Source organism: Eucyclogobius newberryi, unplaced genomic scaffold (genome assembly GCF_026437365.1).
Source record: "Eucyclogobius newberryi isolate DKJ021-1_F unplaced genomic scaffold, fEucNew1.0.hap1 SCAF_15, whole genome shotgun sequence".
NCBI classification, from domain to species: domain Eukaryota; kingdom Metazoa; phylum Chordata; class Actinopteri; order Gobiiformes; family Gobiidae; genus Eucyclogobius; species Eucyclogobius newberryi.
In genome coordinates, this window is record NW_027315779.1 from 19,716,682 (window position 1) to 19,734,192 (window position 17,511).

The following is a 17,511-nucleotide window of genomic DNA, read 5'->3' on the forward strand; positions in this document are numbered from 1 at the left end:
CTTGGTTAAAAGTGAATACAAAAGCCCACAATAGATGTCAATCTTTATAATGCGGGCCTTTTAGACATCACAAACAATCATTTCCCCGGTGCAGCGCCCCCATGTCAGGTCCTGGACCTGTAAAATTACGTATACCGGTTTTGGGTGCTCGCGTGTGTTGGAGCTGCGCTCATGCCATGATGTATGGATGATGGCTTGTGCGTAAAACATATCGCTTTTTGGCTGTGCCAAACACGATCCGGGCCTCAGGAGGAGCTGAGTGGAAGCGCAGACTGCAAAAAGATGTTTTGTGTTCTGTGTGTTTTACTGAGTTTGTCCAAGAGATCACAAAAGGTTAGAATCGGAGCATAAAACTTAAGTACACACAATAAGCACGTGAGAATAGTGACTGTGCGCAAAGTGCCCACGTAGAGAAACAACACTATAGAGGAGCAGAGAATGTGTGAATATAACACCGAGGCTGCTCCTCCTGTCTCCAGGCGGATGTGGCACGGAGCACGGCTGCTGTTCGAGTCCAAGGAGAAAGTTTGATCCAACAGTTTGTGAATGATGCGTAACAGGAAAGCTGCTGCTGCTAAACTGCAGTGTCTTGTCTTGTAATAAACACACACGTAAGACATCGTTTTAAAAGGCCAGGAAACACTTTAACATCTATTTCAGGCTTTTATGTAGTTCTTAACTGTCAACTCGTCCAAGCCCGTTCTTTTGCGTCCTGGCCGTGGTGCTGAAAGTGAACTGCTCATGTCACTTTGAACCGGCGTGTGTTATTGTGATATCTACTGGATGTGTGAGGTTTATGTTGGATGGCCCTTATATTCCTGCTTGGAAAATCCAGAATCATATCTGTATTTTTATACAGAGCAACATTAGTCTGGTCACTCTGTAATATTCAGATGGGTGTGTGATTGATAGGTGGTTTAGCCAATCAGGGACACGCATTGTCCGTCTGTATCAAAACAAACAAGGACGCATGTGAGCTCCTGTTTCCCAGTAACAAACGCATCTGATTTCATGGCACGTTTTGTGTTTGACTCAAGGAGCAATGGAGGGCGTGGTGACCATATTCCCTCTGCGGAATCCCAGGAAACTTATACTCATCCTTCAGACTGCACAAAAGTGTACCGGTAAATGATCTGTTATTCTCCTTGGCTGACCTCAAGTGGATTGTGTAGTTTAATTTGGTCTTTTCTAAATATAGAGTTCAATCATGATTTGTTTTTCGATCTTTTGAGATCTGATGTATTGAATTGTAAAGAATTCTATGAACTTTTGGCTTTTGGTGAGACAAAAGAAAATACTCTTCTTTCCAAGTGTAGCGTGATGTAGATGTTGATTCAGCATTGGGTTTATTTATTTTCTGTAGCCTTATTAACCCAGCATGGCACAAGAAGAGAGGCTGTTATTACTTACCTATATACAGCCAACGCTTTCATATCATAGACCCGTCAAATTTAATATCAGTGGAGAAAAGGTTCTTAAATATTTTAGCAGGTTCTGAGCAGTTATTAGAGTGAAGCCACTACATGAAATTTATATTCCACAGTAGTAGAGCTTTTTCACCGCATGTGGAATGAGAAGATATTGCTGTCAGAGAGTTGGAACTGGCAGAATAATGAGCAGAGTCTGCGATGGGTGAAACAACGGTGTGTTTGTTGTACCTTTGGATTTCTTCACATCCGGTTCAGGTTCAGCCTCTCTGATGAACTGACCCAGCTCATTCACCTTCCCAAACGTCATCTTTCTAAAGAGGCACAAGAAAAAATAAGAATAACCTCAAGCTCAAGGATTTGTGCGTGTACTGTTTGAACACTTTTTCAGTGGAAGATCTATTTAACTGTCAGAACACCACTTTGTCACTCACTATAGATCAATTGTATATTCAGATGCTGCTTATTAGCTTATGGGTCACCACTCACTCGTGGCACGCTTATTCTGTAGTCACAAGCCACATGAAAAATAATAATTCACCTTGCAAAAAGAAGGAACTATGGTTGTGACAGTTAATAACAATCGCTGGCATTTCTTCGCCACAACCTTTCTACTAAACTAACATGAATGTATTATAGATCCTTTGTAGACTAAAAAATTTAAATTCAAGAACAGAAGCAAAAGTTAATTTCAGTTGATTTCAGTTCAATGGAGAAATTGGGATATGTCTGAAAATATTAAAAATTCAGGTAGTTTTGGCAAACGAAAACCACTCATATACATGTGAGTGATATCAGAACCTGGTTCAAACACATTTACTATAGTGTTTATATTATTTGTAAAAGGAAAAACAACAAAAGAACAAAAAATAACACACTGTTCAGCATTTTGCCTTAATCAAAAAAGCGGTCCATCATAATATCCATCCATCTTCTTCCGCTTATCCGGGGCCGGGTCGTGGGGGCAACAGTCTAAGCAGGGACTCCCAGACTTCCTACTCCCCAGACACTTCTTTCAACTCCTCCGGGGGGATCCTGAGGCGTTCCCAGGCCAGCCGAGAGACATAGTCCCTCCAGCGTGTCCTGGGTCATCTGGAACAGATGCCCGAGCCACCTGAGCTGGCTCCTCTCGACGTGGAGGAACAGCGGCTCTACTCCGAGCTCCCCCCGTGTGGCCGAGCTCCTCACCCTATTGCTAAGGGAGCGCCCAGCCACCCTGCGGAGGAAACTCATTTTGACCGCTTGTATCCGCGATCTTGTCCTTTCGGTCACTACCCAAAGCTCATGACCATAGGTGAGGGTAGGAACGTAGATTGACTGGTAAATCGAGAGCTTTGTCTTTCGACTCCTTCTTTACCACAACAGTCCGATGCGGTCATAATCTCCTATTACATTATTTGTTCATTGCTTTATGAAGGCAAAATGCTGTTTTTAGAATTTTAATAGTTTTGAATTTTATCTACAGATATACTACATACTTTACCACAATTATACTTTTTGTGATGCCATTTTTTTGATATAAAGACTTGATTTGATGCCAGTGTGTTATGGTCTACTTGCCTCCGGTCGCCTCCTTGGTGAAAGGGTCGATTGACTAATTGAACACACTATTAAACCGGGTACATACCCTGCATACGGCCTGTGATACAGTGTCTCAGGATCCAGGCTGGCTGCATCCACAGTTATAGCCTCATCAAAGTTTTTCAAGATCTTTATGGCTGCCTTTTTAGTGCCTTGCTGAAAAGACACAGAAACACAACATTAAGCCAGAGCTGATTCCTTCATCTTTACTTTATCATTACTTGTACGTCTTCATTAGGCTTGTGGGATTGAGTGTACATGAGATATAACTGCAGTAAATGCCAGGGGTGCGAAGACAACCCCTGTAGAGTACGAACATGGGATTCTGAGTTTGGGTCACCTGAGTCTGAGCGCTCTCGCCGGCATTCGAACCGGAGCGCTCGCCGTCGCCCGGCCCGCCTTGACCCGAAGAGCTGACATTAACAAACTCATCAGCCCGCACAGAGTTGATGAGGTCGCTTAGGTATTTGTAGTAAAGGTTACTGGAGATGAAACCTGGCATGTAGACCTGCACATGGGCACAACACAAAATAATGAGCGTCCTGATGTCTAAGCACGAGTTTCAAAGGTTTGCCGCTGACCTTCATGTGCGTAAAACATTGTTCACTTTCAATTATATTAAATTAAGGCAGCCACATTATTCAACGCAGTAATAAGACAATCCATCATGGATTTGACTAGTAAACCTTTAAATACCGTGGATAAATGTTCAAGAGGAGCAGCCAAGCAGATAATAACGCAAACTACCAATTAACAAAGTTCTAAAAAAATCTACATTTTGTTATTCAGCGCACTTATGAGAGGTTAGCGAATATCCTGACCTTCTCCATTGTTGTCCAGGCTTGTCGGAGTGGAGTTGTGAAGCAGTCAGGTAAAGGCCCTCCCTCTCTGCAGATGTTAGACTCAATCTCCATGCGCACAGAGTCATCAAAGCCGAGGGGATTTGTGGCCTGGAGTGAGAAATACCTGTGACACAAAAACATGTATGTGTTTGTATAGTTGACTGTTTGCCAAGAGCTTTTTGTTGTATTCTTACTTGTCATAGAGTATCATGGCATCGTTCTGCGCCTCTTGACCATCGTACTGGCCCTTCTTAGCAGCTAATTGGTTTTGGAAGTTGTCTGCAGCCAGCCAGAACTGCAGCACGTTCATGGCCTCCTCCTTTTCCATATACTGTTAAGAGAAACAAACAATTTGATACATAATTAGGTGAACTAACCGATGTGTATAACTGAAACCGGTACTTGCACAATGATTAAAATACAGAATACTTTTCCACTTGGCATTTCCTGTGGCAAAAGTTATTTTACAACATTTGTCTTAAATGTAATTAAAAAAATTACAACCACAAATGCCAAAGGTCAAAAACTCATATTCACTTCAGTGTACAGCTAGAGAAAAGATAATCTATAGATGCAGGAAAGATTCCAGGGCCCACTCACCTCTGAGAAGTAGAAGAGCGCTGACTCACAGAACAAGATGTCAGCCAGGAACACAGAGCCACTTGTCAACACTTCAATCTGATATTTACAGAAATGGTGGCTCCGCAGGAACTCAATAAAGTGCCTGCAATGAAAGCATGTGTGAAAAGTGGCAGAGTGAGTGTGAACCTAAGAGGAAACATTACAAAAGACGTAACTACTTTTAATCTGAAAAAGCCAATAGATTCAGGACAACAGAACATCTCTTTAGCCATTAACTTAAACAAAAAATGAGTCAGCACAAACTCACTGTTCCTCCATGATGTTGAATACGACAGACTGAGCAATGACAAAGCTGTTGGGGTCCACCAGGCCGTCTTCACCACATATCTTTGCTATAAATGAGATGAAAAACACTATTTAAAATATTGTTTAAAACAAAAACAAAAAAACATTTTCAAGGTCACGTCATGGAATACTGACCAACAATGTCGTTCCTGACTTGTTCAGTGATGGGAATGGGCCGTCTAGCATCTGGAGAGACGTACTTAGTAAAGATTGTAACAGCATCTTTTTCTAGACCTGAAAAGAACAACACATAAGGACGTATATCTCTAATCACACAAGCAGATGTTCTAAAGTGTAAGATTAAAAATACTTTATTACTTGATCAAAAACTACAAATAATAATCCTCAGTCATGTGTTAAAATCAATGAAACCGAGAGCCTACTTTTCATGAGTTTGTCAGAGAGGTCTCGCAGCGTGCTGGAGCCCTGGCCCTTGAAGGGGGTCCCTGTTTTGGAGGGCATGTTCTTGCTCGGTGTTTCAGCCCGAGGCGTGCCTGGCCTCAGTCCTGTCTCTGAGCTGGAGGAGCCTCGTCGCTCCCTCTGCGCTGTGAGGCAGTCACTGCTGTTCTGGTGAATGAGGATGTATTCTGTTGGCTGTGCTAGCTCCGAAGGGTCCGAGGGCTCGGAGGGGTCAGATGAGTCCGAGGAGGTGGGGACAGGTTCGGCCAGAGAGCTGTGTTTGACAGAGTTCAGATTGTGTGCGCGAACACATGACCAGCTTGTGGAGCGGAAATGCTCTGCCTCCTGCCAGAACCGAACCAGGTGATCCGCTCCTCGATGCACCATGAACTGAATGTAGTGCGTTATTGCCACATTGTCCCGGAGAACCTGGTCCACGGTCTTTGACATACGAGAGCGCGTCTCCTGGGGCTGGTAATTCACACTGGAGTGACCTACAAAAACACAAATGCAGAGAACAAATTTACAAATTCAATATAATATTCACCTTATGGTATTCAAACATGTGGTACACAAATACAGCATTTTTAACATTTATACTGCGAGTTATCTGGGCTCATCAAACCTGACAACACTATCCTCAGAATGAGACAACACTATCCTCAGAATGAGACAACACTATCCTCAGAATGAGACAACACTATCCTCAGAATGAGACAACACTATCCTCAGAATGAGACAACACTATCCTCAGAATGAGACAACACTATCCTCAGAATGAGACAACACTATCCTCAGAATGAGACAACACTATACTCAGAATGAAACAACACTACTCAGAATGAGACAACACTATCCTCAGAATGAGACAACACTATCCTCAGAATGAGACAACACTATCCTCAGAATGAGACAACACTATACTCAGAATGAAACAACACTACTCAGAATGAGACAACACTATCCTCAGAATGAGACAACACTATCCTCAGAATGAGACAACACTATCCTCAGAATGAGACAACACTATCCTCAGAATGAGACAACACTATCCTCAGAATGAGACAAAACTATCCTCAGAATGAGACAACACTATACTCAGAATGAAACAACACTATACTCAGAATGAGACAACACTATCCTCAGAATGAGACAACACTATCCTCAGAATGAGACAACACTATCCTCAGAATGAGACAACACTATCCTCAGAATGAGACAACACTATCCTCAGAATGAGACAACACTATCCTCAGAATGAGACAACACTATACTCAGAATGAGACAACACTATCCTCAGAATGAGACAACACTATCCTCAGAATGAGACAACACTATCCTCAGAATGAGACAACACTATCCTCAGAATGAGACAACACTATCCTCAGAATGAGACAACACTATCCTCAGAATGAGACAACACTATCCTCAGAATGAGACAACACTATCCTCAGAATGAGACAACACTATCCTCAGAATGAGACAACACTATACTCAGAATGAGACAACAATATTATAATCACCAGCTACTAAATTATATTAGCATAACAGGCAAGGCCATTTTTTCCTTCTTGAAATTATGAAATATGCCATTTCACACAGACAAAGTTGATGAATGAATTGCAATGAACACAACTGCAACAGTGCATCCTTTGAGGATTAGATGAAGTCGGGAGGTGAACATGACCCTTATTTTCTTTTTGACAGCCCAATCACACTTCATTCACCCTGCAGCCCCGGGTCCACTTCTCTGTTGGCCCAGTCTGTTCTCGACAAGAGAGAAGAGTTTGACAGAAAACTTCCTGACAATTCTATACTATCAAAAGTGTATAATGAAATGACTGAACTATGTATAAGAAGGCTAATAAATCAGGTTAATATAACCATTCTCTCACCTCATGTTTTGACTAGTTTTAAAACGGGACAAAAGCTCTCCCTCCAAGTTGGTTTTCATGGGCAATGCCCTGTGCAATTAGGTTTGAGTTTGTTGGGAAGGCTGTAGCACAGGTTTCTCCACCTCTGACTCACCCACAACTCTCTAACCCACAACTTGCCTGAGCAGTTCCAACAACTTTAGTGAATGAGATATATCTGTATTCATTGAACATGCACGAGATCTAATTATAGTGCAGCTTAAATGAAAAGGCTCTCTATTCACTTTGTGTCAACATTTCTCAGCTGAATGTTTGACAACTGGTAACGGAGCAGTCCAAGTATCTAGTGTTTGCCATTTGCAGACAGTTGTGACGCAAGAATTCTTGGAAGGAATGTTCATAAAATCACAAATATCAATGGCAAAATCTCCATGTTTTTGTAAGCCATTTAAAATTATATTTAAACGGCTTAGCTTTCCTTGAGATACTTTGGGGCATTTTCTGATTCCTTGAATAGTATTTGATGAAGGACTGGATCATATGAAACAGCTCATGTTATATTGGTATGATTAAGACCAATATTAAATTTGATTATTGAGCTATTCATGGAGGTTCTGAAAAGGCTAAAACATGATGACAGAAAAGGGTTTGTGGTGAGGAAGCAAAAGTTTATACATCTTCAACTTAAATGGTAGAGGCATTTATTCCATGAGGGCGAGACACATTAAAAACACACCCAATGCTTTTTTCTTTTAAATGGGTTAGCATGTAAATATGCCAGTTTTAGTTCGCAGCTAGTTTTCATCTATAGTCCCATGTCCCAGTCCCATTCCTCAAACCTTCTTCTTTCTCACTTCTTTTCTCACATCTAAGTGAGTGCATAATATTTGCCTTTTTCTATACAAACACGACACATTATTTTCAATGGAGCGTTGTTGCCTTTTGTCTTTGATTTTAAAAAAGTGGCTATATGTACCCAGGTCTCCAAAGTGCGCTGCCTCCATGTGGCTGGGCTGTTTCTTGAGGATGGCGGTGCGTCCCCGAGCAAACGAGTCCATGTTTGCCGAGATGGCGCTGATAGCCACACGGCTTGGTCCTGCCACTTCCTGGTTGACATTGTGGTTCTTCAGTGGAGAGTGTGGGCTGACCGGTGCTGGGGACAGGCAAGCAAAAATACACAAACTAGGGTTGTATGATATGAAAGAACTGGGGATGTAACAATAACCAACATATCATGATATTTCATCATCTCAAGTCTCACAATAATATCATGGGCAGTCACAATATATAAAAATATAATCTTTCTTTGCTTGAATGCATTGTCTTGTCAGATGAAACTACATAGACCATGATTCTTTGCTCCATTTCAGTGCAGACATGAGGAAATTATGAATCACTTTAATCATTTGATTCTTTGGAATATTCATATATTATGTCAAGAGTATTTTAAAAGGAAAAAGTTGCATATTGACAATATTAAAGAAAAATATCATACCGGCATAAAATGAATATTGTTTAGGACCGCAACTAAAGGTGATTTTAGTTGTCGACTAGTCAGCGATTATGTTTTCGATTAGTTGACTTTCTATTGTATATTGAGACTTTTTTTTTTTTTTTTTTTAAATGGAGAAATTGTTTGTTTTTTGGAGATTTTGATTTAATAATGCCACAGTCTTTGTTATAAAAGGTCTATTCCTATGTGATTCAGAGTCTACATAAAGTCTAGATAACAATTATAATGATCAAAACATGACTATTACTTCTTTAGTCTATAGTCCCTAATTGTGATCATATCATACCGTAGGATTTGCATATTGTTACATCATTAAATCATACATTGATACTAAGAAAAACGGACTGACTTAATGATATTTGAAAGTAGCATAGTAATTAATTAATTAATATGTATTTACTACAGACCATATATAACGTTATATTACCACTAATTAACATCAACAATTTTGGTCAGCAAACAAATCCGATCATAGTCTTATTGCCTGGAGAGCGACTCTGACTATGAAAAGGTCTTTTGAGTGCAGATTTTGAAAGGGCTCCCAGTGTGCAGAGGCCCGAGTGTGTGCTTTCTTAGTTTATTTGACTATGCCTGTTGGTGTTCTTTAGCAGCCTGAGGTTAACATTTTGGATCATGTGACAAAGCGATTCATCAACTCACTAAAGTCTGGCGGTAATGTAAGACTCTGATACCAGCCGCCATAAAACACCATAGAAGAAGAAGAAGAAGAAGAGCAAAACTCAAATATTACATGAGGTCATAACAATAGGGAAATGCTCACCTCTGTTCACTTTAGCATCTGTCACTTTCTCTGGTTCTTTGGTCTTGGCTGAAAAGAAAGAGCACTGTTGTAACAAGAAGAGTATTATGAATCACAGCATACAATAAAGGGTGGGACCAAGGGGCTTGAGATGGAGAGAAGAGCAGTTTATGGAGGCAAGGAGGGGGTCAAGAACAGAATCCTGATCTGGTTACATTATGACATCATCAGGACATAGATACTGTATACTGTACATGCAGACATATTTACATTCAATGTTTCTATTGTGAATGTTGCCAATTATAGAGGCTGTTTATACACTCAAATGTACTTACTTGGAAATCATAAAGTACCAAACCTAATACAAACTCATTTGAAATTCCAAACATGCTTATTATACTAACATGAAAAGCCCATCTTTTGACAGGAAATCTGATCCAATCTGCACAAGAATGCAAAAGTTTCCTGTCCGTTCAGAGTCTTTGTCAGTGTTCGTATTTGATCAGCGTGCTTCCTCATTTGGAAGTCCTGCTGTGTCAGCTACTTCAAACACGAGGTCCATAAGACCCACACATTATTGTGTATTAGTGACTCTTGAATGTGATGAGGTCATACAGTCGGATGGTGGAAAAGAGCTAGGTTTTCTGTTGATAACATTTTAATTTTTCCATGAAATATCCAAAAAGGTAAATTCATAGATGTTGAACTTGTGCTGATGTGATATTTACACCAGTTTCACCTTTTGGTCATGAATTAACTTCTTAGATCAGGGTCATTTCAAAGGACACAAACTAGACATAGATGTTTAGGTGCAACAAACATGGTATGTAGTGAAACACTGTTTCTAATAGCGTTGATACTGGTCCATTCATTCGAGTTAACATAAGGTAAAGTAAAAAATAAAGCATCTCCATAAAGCTATAACATCAGAGAAGGCAATAAAAAATGAATAGGTTTTAAACAGACTTCTAAGTTTTCTGTTTGAGCTATTTTTGCCAATCCAGTGGATTTATTTCAAGCTCTTTGCAACTAGGTGAGATGTGAGAACTGCAAGGCCAGTGCTAAGCTAGTAGTCTCTAAGCAGCAGCAGCACAGGCAGGATAAACCAGCAGGACTGTGTCCTTGTGCTGTTTGCAGGCGCTCGCAGTCTGGATTATTTACATTTTATCTGGAGACCGAGCTGCCGTTGACGTTGCAGCTTTTTAACCTCACCTTTCCTCTTGAAGAACGACATGACGGCGCTCACACTCGGGACCGTTTCTCAGCTCACAGACAACATGCCGTAAACCCACGGGGCCCTTCATTCAGCATCTGTCCCCCAAACTTTAGCTCGATAACAGGTCTGAGCTTCAGTCTGTCACTGCTGTCAAATTAGAATTTTCTCTGAATCCAAACCCAGCTCCGCGGCCATGTTGTCAATAAACGCCTTACTTCCGGAACAGTGCGGCAGTAGCATTGTGGGAAATGGTGTGTGAAGGCGCTGTAGGCACAAGAGGGCGCTGTTGGCTGCAGTCAGGTGTGTGTCCAGAAACAAACGTAATCAGTAACCCCACATAATAAATAATATTCTTAAAGGTGGAAATGTTATAAAAGCATATTAGATACACTGGCTCAACATATTTTATGGGTGCAATTCAATTTAATTCTCAGTGTCAGTCATAACCAAAGATTAGAATATATTATAATATAATATAGTATAATATAATAAAGTATATTATTATCGTCACTGTTCTATAACGTCTTTGTTAAAGTGAGACTATACAGGACCACCAAACCTTACAGTCTTGTACTTAACATGATTTTGACAGTTTGTACAGATGGATTTGTTGATAAATCCTGATTTATTTATTTATTTAAGGTTTCAACCCTCAAAAATGTTTTTTTCTTTTTACATTACCTTTTAGTCTAATCTAGTTAATTGAAAAACGAAATACATCAAATCAAAAATCCCCTCTGTACATTTTTGTATCTAATATATCAACGTGCAGCTAGTAATTTGAACCTGGCTCTATCCATTTTTCAAATCCAGATGTCCCAAATATGTGCAATTTTTACAAATAAAATGCCTTATTTAGATTACACTAAACATGTGTAATACATTTTGTCCACACAATTATTTACGTCAACTACAAGAAAAGTTTCTTATTGATATCTCAAGATTCTGTCTATTCATCTGCAGTGTCTAAGGCTATAACCAGAAAGTAATTGAAAGAAAGTATGAAATGTTTGGTTGTTTAAAGATAGGATCTGTGCACAGAATGACAAAACTATTAGGAACTATAGTAAAAACAATTACATTCACTAAACAGCGTCTTCAAGAGTGAAAAGGCAGATGAAACTCTAGCTCCAACACTTAACCCATGATTCTCTCCTTTCAGCTGTAGTCCATCTCCATCCTAATAATCCAAATAAATAAATGTGTCCACTAATAACAATCTTGGTGGACTAAGACACAGACAACTTTTATTTCAAATTGACTGTACTGTACGGTTACAGAATCTATTATACAAAAAGAAAACATATCTAGAACTCTAAAAATTAAACATTGAATATACTTATTTACATCATGAAAATGAAGGTAGGCCGACTGTTTGTAATCAGTATTGTTTTTTTCCTTTTCTTAATCTCGTCCAACTTCATGCGTCTCCTTTGGCCTATCGATGCGGTACACATATTCTGCAGGCATGAAGTATCCCACATACTCCACAGTGTCTGGGGTCGTGTCGATGTAGTAGTGCCCCCCTTCTCCATGATGGCTGAAGAGGTGCGTATGCTCAACTCTCAAGTCCAAACCCTGGAAACGGTCAACAATCTCTTACAATGCAACAAACAATATGGACATTGCATTCTTATGAGATGCATCAGACGGCATGTTTCTTTACTTACTGGGTCTCTAGACACGAGCACTGACTGGCAGATAAGAGGGGCACTGACTTCAATATGCTTAAGCCAGTTGTTGACTTCATCATTGGTGTTGAGTGGGCAGACTGAGAATTCTCTTGGCTGATTGCAACAGACACAAATATAAATCAATGCCATAGTTTTTTAAATAATAAATTTGTTATAAATTAGTATACCATAATGTGGATTTTAGCTTTTCCTTTTTGAATGACAAACGATCCTCCAAGAGCCACGCTTTTGTTATGATAGTGATCTTCAAGACTCTTTCTTAATGCAGTCACAAGACTTTGGTCACCGGTTCTCTTCTTGGCCCGGACCTCTATGACCTGTAAGTTAAGAAAAGGGCAGGTAAGTAACCCATAGACGGAACCTGTTTTTTTTCTTTGTTAATGTTTATTAATGCAGAGTTTAAAGTTCAGCTGTGGCATGATTATTTGTTAGTTCATATGTAACTAAACTAAAGCCACAGCTAAAACAATCTTGCATTTTCCCAGTCTCAGACAAAAGTTGTTTGATCAAATATATTTACCTTCCCAGGTTTGCCCTCACAAGCATAGACATTGGCCATTAGACCAAAATGGCAGTCAGAGAATTTGTTGCAGTACTTTTCTTGAAGGCACTGGTCATCAACTGGATTGATAGACGAGAAGTAGCTGCCATTAACTGCAGGTCTCCCCTCTGCCGCGGTCAGCACAAGGGGCATCAACTGTGGAGGGACATTATAAATGTAATAAATGTTTTAGCTGTTTGATCAACTATAATATGAGTGTAAAAAATGTGAAAAGATAGTAATGACCTGTTACCTCAGCATTCATTCCTACTACTCTGGAAGCAACAGCCCCTGCACCAAGGAAAAATCCTCCAGGAAGTTCAACTTCTTTTGAAATAACATTCATGTCATATTCCTGTAACAATGAAATTATATTATAGATAATAAAAAACTCCACTTATGCTACCTTTTTGAAGACTTTGACAATGTAAACCAAGTTACCTTTTCCTTTTGAACTAAAGGGACCAGATAAGGCACACCACCCACATCAGCAATGCGAGGATTTCCACATAAGCCTGGAGAAAGACACAATAATACAAAAGTCTGAGTAGCCTAGATGTCATATATTGCAAACCATAACTTCTTGCTGGAAGCTACAGTTTTAACTCAGCATTTTGGGACTTGACGTACCCTTGACAGGAAACAGAAAGGGCTCCTTGGTCAAATCTGGACATTCAACCACACTGACCTGGACTTCAGCAAAGTTAGTTTGTAGTCCTATTTGCAACACTGCAACGATCAATAACAACATAATCATTACTTTATCTGCAAATAAAGCATGGGAAATCTGGATGAGCGTAGACATAAACTCATTCTTACCAGCACTAAGTTCTTCTAAAGCTGGGACGTGCAGCTGGATTTTCTCAGTGGTACTCATATCTGCCATAGCTCACTGCAACATGTGTTTGTGTGAAAGGTACGAGAGGACTGTGTGCACTGTGGAACATCCCAGTCTGGTCTAGAGGGTAAACAAAGAGTCAACCCAAGCAAGAGAATTAATGCCACTTTCATTGAGCTTAGGCTACTCGTTTGGTTGGTTTACATTTGTATGGTTCTCTTGATTGTTTGATATAATACAGTGATAATACATAACACGTGACTAAAATAAAATTATTACTCACAAGTGTAAGAGGTTTTCAGGGGTGAAGAATAAGGAGAACACGGAAACTCGTGGCCTTTTTAAATTAAACGCCTATTCGTCTTTGATGATTAGTCACATGAGTCACACACGCAGTGAGATTATACAACAGCAATAAGGTTCTCTGAGATCTGTAGTGTAGTCGCCCAGAGGATGAAGACTGTTAAAGATGGAGACACCAGCTGGGGATGAAGCAGATCTCAGCAAATCATTTACACCAGGTTAAGACTGGGCCACTCTTGCTTCGCTCCTGAACTCGCTCTGATCGGGACGAGGAGGTGGTCTTTGTTCGTGTGGGGAAGAGGAGACTGCCAAGCATGTCCTCGTTGAAAAGAAGTCACCACGGCAATCATCCGAATTATTTACGACACAGAATTCCCCTTTAACAACATTTGAGCGGATACACAACTGCAGTACCACAAAACAACCTGTGGTAGGCAGCAATACGCCAGGAGACGTGTAGCCTGTCAAAAACACAGAAGAAGAAGAAGACGCACAGTTACTTCCTGTGAAATAGAAAAACACTACACACGTGCGGTTCTCTGTGGTATCTTATGTTCATTAAGGAAAATTTACATATTCGATATGAAGTAACACGTTTAGAGTTGTTTCGGACTGTTGTGGGAAAGCTTGTTAAGCACGTTTGACACGACCTCGACCAGTGAGATACCTACTAGCAAACATGACGCTCAACATAGTAGTTTTAGGGGTAAGAGTTTGAAACCAACATTTACTTGTGTAGGCGGAAGATAAGTTCTTAAGCGAATAACAATAATCTATTCTCGCGTCTATGGAAAGCAGTCACATAAATGAAACTGGAAATGGTCCTGGTGAAGCAGAGGAAAGGTATGTTACCTGTAAGGTCACTGTGAAGTGTATGTTTTAACATCAGGTGATTTATGTTGTCTTGCAGTGATTCTGGAGATAGCATTTTCTTCACCCAGAAAACACAGAAGTCAATAGACATAGGCAATGTAGCGGGATCACCTCTTTGCAGTCAACGGTCCAAACCTTTATCCCCCCGATTTCTTGAGTCTGGCTCATCTAGTGAAGAAGATGTCCCTGAGAAAAGGAAAAGGCACCCATGCCTTCCAAAATACAACTTCCCTTTCCTTAACCAGAGGAGGTCCCAGGGGACTGAAGAAGCGTCTGTATCCGATGCCAGAAACCGAGCCATTCATGTAAGAGTGGTCAAAATGTTTAATATGTGTTTGTTACATACCCTTGACTGTGCTGAATGTAATTGCAATTTTGTTATTACAGTATTGTGGAGTGGCTGGATTTTTTAGTTGCGTTCGTGAGATGTGGTCAAGTGGCCAAAGAAGACATTCTTTTGAATCAACATTACCTACGGTTGATGCAGACAATGAAGAAATTACACCCATAACAGAGTAAGTGTGATTTATTGCATTGTACACATTTGGATTCAATATATCTTATACACATGTTGTGTTTCAGAGATGAAAAGTCGGATGAAGAGGATTTTAAAATAATTGTAAGTAGTCTATTAATGTTACATAAATGTGTGCCTAAAATACAGTGTGAATGTACTTGCATGGCTTTTTTATTTATTTTTTAGGATAAGAGGACGTTTGTTTACTCACTGAAACCCAAAATAACGAAGAGTTCACAGCCTTGGTTTAAAACGGCCAAAACTACAAAACCATCAAGAAAATCACAGCAACATGCTGGGACAAAAAATACATTGCAGGCTACATCCAATAAGCCTAAAGCTTTGGCAAATGATAAACATCTGGACAGCAGTGATCCTACATTAGTTGAGATTCATGAACCCATCACACCAAGAAGCTTTGCAGATGCACACATTTATAAACAAAATTTAACTCATGTAAATGAAGTTACAGTCCATGGGAATGGAATGTCTGAATCAGATGAATCGAACACTGAAAGCCAGAGCATTCTGCAAAACCAGTCATTGGACATTATAGGGAGACATCGTGACACCATCTACAATACAAACGGGCTGTTGAGCACCAAAATTAATCCAGGAGAAAAAAAACTGGAAAATCAAGAAAGCGATTATCTTTTTGAAGATTACATTATGAAGTATCCATCACCTCACCGGCGCAAAAATGAAACTCCAAGGAAAACTAATAGCAATAACTTGATAATAACTGAGAGTAAAGGAGATATAGCAGAAAAACGTCATAGTGTAAAATGTGGCTTGGAAACCTCTCCGATAACAAAATCTATTCTTCCAATTTGCAATCTAAAAAAAGACATACAAGGTCAAAGTTCACATGAAGAGACCGGGCTGCTGCTTTGTGCCAATGTTGAAGGTCCTGGTGATGGCACCGTGCAGAAGAATAAGAAAAAAAAGCATAAAAAGAAAAAAGCTGAAGAAAAACAAAATGGGACTCATTCAAACTCTTTGCCATTCCTGGATGATGGAAAGTGTGATAACATTCCCACAGTGGACGAAGCATCTTCAGACATGAGTAACTTAAGACGTAAGAAGAATCGAAAGGTAAGTTTTGATGAGGTCATTGCATTGAAACAACTACCACTTCATTACACAGGCGAAAATAGCTCATCAGGATTATTTGAGAGTCATGGAAATTGTGAACTACCAAAGAATGGTAATAGTGGTACAGATTCTATAACAATACCAGGAGCATCTGAGTCTGTGAAGAAAAGGAAAAAGAAAAGGAAAGTTCCTCATGTTGCAGAAACGGTGGAAAATGTTACTCTGCATCTTTCGCTGTCTGGAGAGGGTCATGGGGCAGATGGACCTATCATCAGCACAAATGACATTGAATCAGCAGAAACTAAAAGGCCTTTGCAGGAGACTGAATTGGGCAACAAAAGGAAAAAGAAGAAGAATAGGGAAAAGTATGGTGAACTTGCCAATACAGATCCAAAGGCTAAAGTAAAGGAAATGACAAACATGAGTGAATGCAATAAAAGCAAGGATTGTGAAAGCACTGAAGTGATTCAACATCCATGTGATGAAGGTTATCATATGAAAAAGAAGAAAAAGAAAGCGTCTCAAAGCACAGAAAAAACGGCACCTGAGGCAACAAGCCCAAATCCCTCCGAATGCTCAGAGAGAAAAAAGAAAGGCAAAAAGCAGAAAAGACAGCATTGTGAGGATGTGGAGATGGAGGCAGAGCACAGTGCAGTGAAAAAGAAAACGCACAAGAACATTTCTGTGAAAGATGACCAAATTGTCAGTACTCTATCACATGTTGAAATATTGCCCTCTTTAGTTAGACTGAAGAAAAGCAGTCGGACAAAGGCCAAGAAAAGACTGTATAATCCTAATGAAACTTTTATGGATTCATTTTAAACCAGCACTTTATTTTATGGACTATTGTGTTTGTTTAAAATATTGTGATACAAGCTCAAAGGTCGAGGTTTTGGTGTTGAATTTACTTAAGTTCAGTGTTTTAGAGGGCTATTATTATTTTCTAAACAAGATTAGATTTACAACATGGCTTTTTAAAAATATAACTATGTGACTACATTCTGGCTAAACGAATACATAAAAATGTTTCCAGAGGAACCTAGGACCTTAATGGGCTGTATACATACTTAAACAATCGATTTTTCATACTATGTACTACAAACCACGACCA

The 17,511-nt window shown here is 39.8% G+C and overlaps 3 protein-coding genes across 3 annotated transcripts in view; 1 reads left to right on the forward strand and 2 right to left on the reverse strand.

Annotated features, from left to right (window-relative positions):
- The window catches only part of akap10 (A kinase (PRKA) anchor protein 10), a 13,577-nt gene extending 2,802 nt beyond the window's left edge, over positions 1–10,775 (reverse strand). Inside the window, exons 1-12 of the mRNA XM_072446591.1 lie at positions 10,536–10,775; positions 9,345–9,392; positions 8,027–8,203; positions 5,161–5,670; positions 4,913–5,011; positions 4,740–4,824; positions 4,451–4,574; positions 4,045–4,181; positions 3,830–3,974; positions 3,349–3,516; positions 3,055–3,164; positions 1,659–1,741 (exon numbers count right to left, since the gene is read on the reverse strand). Coding sequence (XP_072302692.1) covers positions 1,659–1,741; positions 3,055–3,164; positions 3,349–3,516; positions 3,830–3,974; positions 4,045–4,181; positions 4,451–4,574; positions 4,740–4,824; positions 4,913–5,011; positions 5,161–5,670; positions 8,027–8,203; positions 9,345–9,392; positions 10,536–10,557 — 1,708 coding nt within the window. The 5' untranslated portion in view covers positions 10,558–10,775. The remainder of the gene's footprint in view (positions 1–1,658; positions 1,742–3,054; positions 3,165–3,348; positions 3,517–3,829; positions 3,975–4,044; positions 4,182–4,450; positions 4,575–4,739; positions 4,825–4,912; positions 5,012–5,160; positions 5,671–8,026; positions 8,204–9,344; positions 9,393–10,535) is intronic.
- Positions 10,776–11,843: 1,068 nt separating this feature from the next.
- Positions 11,844–13,714, reverse strand: cunh11orf54 (chromosome unknown C11orf54 homolog). The gene is made up of 8 exons (XM_072445574.1): positions 13,594–13,714; positions 13,405–13,503; positions 13,216–13,289; positions 13,028–13,129; positions 12,754–12,930; positions 12,401–12,550; positions 12,210–12,326; positions 11,844–12,117 (listed from the first exon to the last, which is right to left on the reverse strand). The coding sequence occupies exons 1-8, from the start codon at positions 13,658–13,660 to the stop codon at positions 11,944–11,946; spliced, it is 960 nt and encodes a 319-aa protein (XP_072301675.1). The 5' UTR covers positions 13,661–13,714; the 3' UTR covers positions 11,844–11,943.
- Positions 13,715–14,558: 844 nt separating this feature from the next.
- LOC140361023 (uncharacterized) lies at positions 14,559–17,261 on the forward strand. The gene is made up of 5 exons (XM_072446592.1): positions 14,559–14,758; positions 14,826–15,093; positions 15,176–15,303; positions 15,371–15,407; positions 15,492–17,261. Exons 1-5 carry the CDS (start codon positions 14,703–14,705, stop codon positions 17,220–17,222), a joined length of 2,220 nt encoding a protein of 739 aa, XP_072302693.1. The 5' UTR covers positions 14,559–14,702; the 3' UTR covers positions 17,223–17,261.
- The last annotated feature ends 250 nt before the right edge of the window (positions 17,262–17,511 follow it).

Excerpts from the sequence above, each read along its gene's own strand:
- LOC140361023 (XM_072446592.1), top strand. The coding sequence starts at position 14,703 with ATGGAAAGCAGTCACATAAATGAAACTGGAAATGGTCCTGGTGAAGCA. Across the intron at positions 15,304-15,370 it reads GAAATTACACCCATAACAGA|AGATGAAAAGTCGGATGAAG; the intron begins GTAAGTGTGATT and ends GTTGTGTTTCAG. Across the intron at positions 15,408-15,491 it reads AAGAGGATTTTAAAATAATT|GATAAGAGGACGTTTGTTTA; the intron begins GTAAGTAGTCTA and ends TTTATTTTTTAG.
- cunh11orf54 (XM_072445574.1), bottom strand. The coding sequence starts at position 13,660 with ATGGCAGATATGAGTACCACTGAGAAAATCCAGCTGCACGTCCCAGCT. Across the intron at positions 12,931-13,027 it reads TAGTAGGAATGAATGCTGAG|TTGATGCCCCTTGTGCTGAC; the intron begins GTAACAGGTCAT and ends GTCCCTCCACAG. Across the intron at positions 12,118-12,209 it reads TGCTCGTGTCTAGAGACCCA|GGTTTGGACTTGAGAGTTGA; the intron begins GTAAGTAAAGAA and ends GACCGTTTCCAG.